The sequence below is a fragment of the Ailuropoda melanoleuca genome, chromosome X (genome assembly GCF_002007445.2).
Source record: "Ailuropoda melanoleuca isolate Jingjing chromosome X, ASM200744v2, whole genome shotgun sequence".
Taxonomy (NCBI): domain Eukaryota; kingdom Metazoa; phylum Chordata; class Mammalia; order Carnivora; family Ursidae; genus Ailuropoda; species Ailuropoda melanoleuca.
In genome coordinates this window covers 36,831,238-36,839,032 of record NC_048238.1, presented here as the reverse complement: position 1 = coordinate 36,839,032, position 7,795 = coordinate 36,831,238, and the positions used below count along the sequence as shown (strand labels likewise).

The 7,795-nt window shown below is 41.0% G+C and overlaps 1 protein-coding gene across 1 annotated transcript; it reads left to right on the top strand.

The window, feature by feature from the left end:
• Window positions 1–6,522: 6,522 nt before the first annotated feature.
• On the top strand, window positions 6,523–7,336 carry LOC100469609 (60S ribosomal protein L27a-like). The gene has a single exon (XM_034649509.1). The coding sequence runs from the start codon at window positions 6,523–6,525 to the stop codon at window positions 6,973–6,975; it is 453 nt and encodes a 150-aa protein (XP_034505400.1). The 3' UTR covers window positions 6,976–7,336.
• Window positions 7,337–7,795: the final 459 nt, after the last annotated feature.

The following is a 7,795-nucleotide window of genomic DNA, read 5'->3' as shown; positions in this document are numbered from 1 at the left end:
GGTTTCTGGAAAGACTATATAGCCCAGAGCACTTTCTGTGGCATTTTAAAACAAACCCCTTTCATTTCTTCATTTTAATTTGCTGTTATTCCTTAAAAGCAGGTGCTGGGACTTAGCTCAGATGGGCTGAAACAATCCGTATCCCCACATAACTGTTGTTCCAAACAAGAGTGCACCGCCTTCCTTGGCAGACTCAAACCAAAGGTTCAGCCGAGGATCTCAATCTGGGATCACAGTAGAATCTCTGGAATTACAGCAGTGGTTAAGTGGACCCTTTCTAGTAAGAATCAGTACATGATTAAAAAGCGAAGGAAAAAATCAGGTTCCACTGTAGAGTCTTTAACTGTTATTCTTCAGGACCACTTTTTCATGCTCTGTTCTGTTGCCTACATTCTTTTTCCCTTCTGGCCCTAGAGTCCACACCTTTCTCTAACCACAGATTTCCTCTTCTTAGAGACTTTTCCAGTGAAGGGTACAAGAAGATGCCACCCCAAAACATGACTCTTTGGCTTATAGATTATTTTGAGCTAAAGGCCATTTATAACCAGCAGACACTAGAAAAGCACTAAAAAACAGGATACAAGTTCTCCTTTTGAAAAGGAAATTTCCATTTATAAAAAAAATTTCCATTTATAAAGGAAATTTCCCTTTGTAGAGCTCTTTCCCTCTCCTTATCATAAACAACAAGCCTTAGCAATGGAAAAAAGGCACCAACTTAAATCTGTGTGACAAAACTGTACTAGCTAACCCTCTTTCCTGCACTTTTCCTTGTCACTTTCCGGTAACTTGCCTGCCCCATCCAGAAGCCCCAACCCTCTTTTCCTTTGTTTAGCAAAAGAGGTAGATAAGCCTCAGTCATCTGGCCACCTTCTTGAGTCTCATTTTTTGGTGAAACGCCTGTGCTTCATACATACTAATTAAAACTTTTTTTCTCTTGTGAATTTCTCTTTTATCAGTTAGATTTGTGGGCCCCAGTCAATGGACCTAAGATGGATAGAGTGAAAATCATTTTTTTCTCTCCTCTGCTACTCATATTTACTTGCCCCTACCTCTACCCCTCATAGGTCCCTACCAATTTTAGGCAATGTATTGATAATACCTATGAAGATACAGAGAAGAAGATGGGTTCAGAAAAATATTTGAGGGTGTTTTTAAATTAATATAATTCTTATGGTTGTGATTCCTGGGACCACAAATACCTAGATTTCCTTGTGTATCAGTTATCTCTTGTGACAATTATGCTGTGTAACAAAGCATTCCACAAATGGCTTAAAACAATAAGGATATATTAACGCATGAAACCTTGGTGGGTGAGAGAGTTTTTCTAGTCTCACTTGGCCTCAGTTGTGCATCTGTAGTCAACTGCATGTTGGCTACGGAGATCAAACCTTTAAGCTAGGCTCTGGAGGTTGGCTGATGATCAGTCACCCCAGTTAGGACAATTTAGCTATCTAGCTTTGATCCACAGACCTCATTCTCCAGAAGGCTGCATTCTCATGGGAAAGGCCTACACATGAGAGAGCTAGCAGGAACATGAAGTGATTTTCCATGCCCCTGCCTGTTCACATTTCTAAAATCCCAATGACCAGAGCAAGTCATATGGCTGACCCCAGAGCCAAGGAAGGGGCAGACACTGTACACAGAGTGGGAGGGTATTTCAAAGATACAGGGCGAAGGGTATAGATACAGAGAGGGTATAGGATGAAGGCCACATCACACCTCGTAAGGATGCCAACTTTCCAACTTTATGTGGAAAGAGAATTCTCTTCCCACAGACGCATGTGCTTCTTTGGCCCATTCTGATTCCTTCTTCCAAGAGGCCCCCAGTCAGAGCACAGCCTCGAGGATGTATTCAGAGTAGAACTAAAGGTCAGAGAGTCAGTTCCATTCAGGGAACCCTTAAACTCAGGGGAGTAATTTGCATTTCTGAAGCCTTTCAGCCCAGGAATTGCTTACATTCCTAGCCCTGGGTGCTTCTTCCAATCCTTTGGACAGGTTTTTGAAAATACAGTTTCCCCGGTTGCTTTACCCAGAAGTGCTGGTTCAATAGAGCTGTCTATGGAGCCTGGAAATGTATGTTTTGAAAAGGCTTCACAAGTGATTCCCTGGTGCACCCAAGTTAAGAATCAGTGCTTGGAGATACCTCTTCACTGGCCTCATGTTTGTTGATTTGGTTTGCTCTGATAATATGTTCATTCATTCGTTTCTGCACACATGTCAAGTAGAGGGTTAGCAGGGGCCTGGAAAAGTTTGTTAGTGGAAAAACAAAATAAACCTTCGTAACTTTGATTTTTAAACATTCAAGTAGCTCTTCAACTCCTGTCTTATAAGGACTTTCAACAGGAAGATAGGTTTCTAGGCTTTTATTTACTTGTGGATCTTAGGTCCTTTCTCACCTTAAATACATACCCCCTGTCAATTGGCTAAATTAACTTCAGTAGTCCCTGCTGGATTTAAGACATTGAAGCAGAAATCTTATTACTAACACACAGTAACAATGTAAGATCTCAGGAAATTAAAGTAATCCATCTATAAGAAGAGCAGACTGTAGCTGGGACATTATAAATTAGCGAAGAGGCATGCTGATGAGTCTGTGGCTCTTTACAAACAAGTATAAACTGTGTCTATATCCTTTATATCTCAAACTTGAACTTGGCCACTTGATGTGTTCGTCACCTGAATGTGGAGTTAGTTACAATAATTAAAATAATAAAATACATGCTTAGCATTCTTATATGCTGGATAACTGGCATATATTCTCATTAAAAAAATTTGACAACTTCTCTCTGAGCCAGATCTATTATTACACAAATTTTACTAATAAAGAATTTAATGCTCAGTAATTTTCTTAGGATCCCATAACGAGTAACAAGACAAAAACAGAACATAAATAATGTGCTTAGTGACTGAAGAGCTCATACTCTTAACTATTTGAGTATGTCCCTTTCCTCTTCCTTGGTTGTGACCCCACCTCCCACGCCATGACCAGCCTTTGAAATCATCCCTGGTGTGCTTCTAGAACGGAAATGCAGATCTGAATGGGCTCTTGATACTAAGTACTTAAGCAGAAAAATTAATTTATTATAAGGGTATTAATAGTTAATTAATAGGTACCATAATTAATATTATATAATATTAACATAATTTATTAAAATATAGTCTTGAATATAATTAATAGTTAATATCCAGTACTTAATTAATGTCAGACATTTAAAATGTATCAATTCATTTAATATTCACCACAATCCTATAAAATAGGGCCTAATATTATTTCCATCTTAGACATGAAGAAGCCAAGGCTTAAAATGATAGTGGAACTTGCAAATGGCCTCATACTTAGTAATGAAGATTCGAATCCAGGCCATGGCATTAGGTGGCTTTGGAATCCTGACAAGAACATAGCTGGTGTGCAGGAAAAACCTGGAAGAAGAAGCTAGTATATCAAGTCATTGTCATACCTACTCTGTCTCTCTTCATTCTTTCCTGTCTCTGCACACCAGCTCTGTAGGCAGCATGTGCAGGTGCGAGATCACTTAGCTCTGGGAGAGGTCCCCAACAGACCTTGTCCGGCCACTCACCACTGACAAAACCCAAAGGCAGAGAAATGAGTGGGGTTGAAACAAGAAAGGAATTCATTTCAGTGAGGCCAACGCCAGGAACACAGCGGACTACTGTCTGCAAATGCTGAAAGATACCGAAAATACTTCCGGGTTTATATAAGGAAAATCCGGGGAGGGGGTTGGTAGGTACATGCAGGTGGGCAGGGAGGGGTCAATTGATCACTGTCTTGAGGTTAATCACAGATGGGGTTTTGCTGGCTCAGGGCAGTCCCTGTTGCTTGAAAGGGTAGTTTTGGTTCCCATCAGGCAATGCTTTACCCTAAGGGGCTTCTGCCTGAGCCAAGAGATAAGCTGGAAAGAAGAACCCCACTAAAAAATTTGAGGTCCAAATGGAGGCAGCCAAAGCCCTCTTTCAGCTCCTCAGCTCTCCAGTCCACAAGGAGGAACAAGGCCAGCAACAGTCCCAACAATGTGTTTCTAACAGGTAAAGCCTCTAGACAGAATGGCCCGGCTCTCTCAAGTCCATGTCTAACGTCCCAGGTTGGTTCAGCTGTCCCCTGTGGTCCCATGAGCTGTGGTAAAGCACGATCGCACTGTAACAGCAGGATGGATGGCCACCCCACTGCCACCCTGTGCATGACGAGGGGGACTTTCTTAGAAAAAGGGGAGTTAGGGAGAAAACCTGAAAGAGGTACACTACAGGTCTGTCAGAAGTTAAATAGCATTGGGGATTGTTGATTTTTAACAATCATTTTGTTGACTTAAGGTATTTCTAGGATGCTTTCATATATTTTGGAAATTATTATATTATAGTTAATTAGTCTTGTGAAGATAAATAAAGGAAACCTCATTTAAAATGGAGTCGGGGGCACCTGGGTGGCTCAGTAGGTTAAGCCTCTGCCTTCAGCTCAGGTCATGAGTCCTGCATCTGGCTCCCTGCTCAGTGGGGAGCCTGCTTTTCCCTTTCCCTCTCCCTCCGCTCTCTGCCCTCTGCCCCCTGCCCCCCCCCCCCGCCTATGCTCTTTCTTGCTCTCTTATGCTCTCTCTCTATCTCAAATAAACAAATAAAATCTTTAAAAATAAATAAATAAATAAAAATAAAATGGAGTCAGGAAGCCCTGAAGGGGGAGCTCTCATGCAGGACCCACTCAGTGCAGCCCACATCACCCACAGGAAGAAGGAAGATAAGAATTATCTTGACAATGGAAGACGTTTTTCACATAGGAATTTTATCTTCTGCTTTAAAAAAAAAAAAGGAAGATCCCTCCCTGCCCACTTGTAGCCAGTGAGAAACCACGACAACCTCCAACTCTTGTTCTTCCCCAGTGAACTTTTGTTCAAAACAGCCTTCCCCAATTGCCGCCTAAAACCTGATAAAAGCTGACCTTGCCTTTGTCTCTTCGGACTTGCCTATGGTTTGCCATAGTTTCCTTGACCTGAATTGCAATTCCTCTGCTATTCCTGAATAAACTCATTTTGCTAGTAAAATAACTGTCTATTTTATTCTTAATGTTGTCGGTATGTTTACTTATACTTGGGATACCTTCTTGCTCTTAAGTTCCCAGGAATCTCCAAAAACAAAATTTGCTCAACTTGATACAGACCCAGTATCTGTCTTACATTTTAAGTCTGTTAAACGGTCTCAGATACTGGGGGGGGGCAAAAAAACCCCACAGGAGAAATGCAAATTTCAAGAAATTAAAAGCATTATAGCTGAATTTCATTTTATAAGATATGGAAATGCACATGAGTTTATTTTTACACTAGTAAATATATACACATGATAGAAAAATATAAAATATAGATGAGCAAAAAATGAAAAATAAAAATCCCCAGGACTTCACAGTTCAGGAGTAAGCATTGGTTAAAAAAGAAACAACAAGCCCAAACTGATATTGTTTGCCCCTCAGGACAGAAAACCAAGACTTAGATTCAGCCTCTCCCAGAACGTGACCTTTTTGTAACAGTCACTCTGAACTTCCCTCATCAGCACTATGGTGAGGTAACCTGCATGATAAAAATCCTGCTGTCCCCTTTCCCCCTAAAGTTGTCCTGGCCTGAAACAGTCTTTTCTTTTGTTAATAGCTTCCTTGCCCCGCCCTCCTGCCTATAAAAATCTTCCATTTTGTACAGCTTCTCAGAGCATCTCTCTACATGCTAGACGGGATGCTACCCAATTCCTACATCATCTAATAAAGTCAATTCGATCTTCAAATTTAGTCAGTTGAATCGTGTTTTCTAACATATTATTAATATTTTACTGCGTGTTCTTTCAGACTTTTTGCTATAACTTGCTCTTTTTGTTTGTGATTTAGAAGTTTTATTTAAGTTATTTTGTAATTATCTATGCATTAAAATACTTTTTTCCTTTGAAATAACTGCAAAATAATGGGCTATTTTTCATTTGAACAGAAATGAAAAAGAAATATTAGTACATTTCGTTTTTATCTCTTCCCCCTTATTTTACTGTTTTTGTAAGAAGAATCTGGGATATTAAACCTAGATTAGTTTATTTTATAATTGTATGTCCTTTCAAAAATTGTTTATTACATTCTATAACCGTGTTAACAATTATTTCAACACTGAACATAAATATTACTGATCTCAAGTAGTCAGCACAATTACTTTTTTAAGCACAATTGCTTGAGAGAGAGAGAGAGCAAACTGGTGAGCAAGGGGAGGGGCAGAGAGAGAGGGAGAGAGAGAACCCCGAGTGAGCAGACCCCCCCCCAGCACAGAGCCCCATGTGGGACTTGATCTCACCACCCTGAGATCTTGACTTGAACCAAAATCAAGAGTTGGACGCCCAACTGACTGAACCACTTAGGCATCCCTCAGAATTGCTTTTAAATCATATTTTCTCTCTATTGAAATTACTTATTGTGATACACTTTTTGGTTTGTTGGAATTTATCCTTCTTTGGAAAATATTACTCAGACTGTCTTTCATCTGGGCTGCTGACATGCCATCCAGACTGAGAAAGAACCGGAAACTTCAGGGCCACGTGAGCCATGGCCACAGCCTCATCAGCAAGCACCAGAAGCACTTAGGGGGCTGGGGTAATGCTGGTGGCACCCATCACCACAGGATCCAATTCCACAAATATCACCCAGGTTATTTTGGAAAAGTTGGTCTGAGGCATTCCCACTTAAAGAGGAACCAGAGCTTCTGCCCAACGGTCAGTCTTGATGAACTGTGGACGTTAGTCAGTGAGCAGACAGGAGTAAGTGCTGCCAAAAACAAGACCAGAGCTCCTCCTAACATTGATGTGGCACGATCGAGCTACTACGAAGTTTTGGGGAAGGAAAAACTCCCCAAACAGCCTGTCCTTGTGAAGTCCAAATTGTTCAGTAGAAGAGCTGAGAAGATTAAGAGTGTATGTTGGGGCAGGGGGGGCTGTGTCCTGGTAGCTTGAAGCCACATGGAGGGAGGTTCATTAAATGCTCACAAGTGCTTTAAAAAAAACGAAAGAAAGAAAAGATCACTTAGAACTATTTGTGGATGGTACACTCTCCTAAGTTCTTGCATGGCTGTAAACAACTTTCTGTTACAGCTTAAGTAGGCTCTCAAAATTTTGTTGATGATGCTTCAGTGTCTTCTGACAATTAGCATTACAGGAAAAAGGTCTGATACCAGCCTGATCTTTTAAAATTATTTTATCATTGGTAACTTCTTTTCCCCCTGCCTGGGTGAGTTTATGATTCTCTTTCTAATCTTTGTGTTATCCTAGGGTTTTTTTTTTTTCATTTCAAAGTAAGAGATTTATTTCATTATCTTCTCTGCTAGATGGGTCACTCTGACCTAAAGCCTGGAGTTTTTCCTCTATTCGTGTTATTTATTATTTTTTTTTAATTAGTGCTTCTGTTACTGCCGCTAACTCAGAAAATGAACCGGTGAGCCCCATATGCTGCCCTGGACAAATGCTCTGTCCTAGGGGATTCTGGCAGGGGGCTGGACAAATTGAAAGCACAGCTCCTCGCTGGGTTTGACAACACTGTTGCCAAACAAACTCAGATAAACTCGTTGCAAGAGAAGCCAATAACTCAAGAGACTAGGGTTTGAAAAAGAGGCAGGGAGACATTTATTTTGAGTGCTGGCAGCCGGGCAGGTGGCAGGCTCAAGTCTTACCAACCAACCTCTCCGCCCACAGCATGGACAGCTAGAGTTTTATAGGGAGAGGTTCAGGGGGGAATGAGCAAGAAAACAGGCAGAGAGTGTGTGGTCATGGTTGGGGG

Bases quoted from the DNA above. Each gene is read 5' to 3' on its own strand.
- LOC100469609 (XM_034649509.1), top strand. From the start codon at position 6,523: ATGCCATCCAGACTGAGAAAGAACCGGAAACTTCAGGGCCACGTGAGC.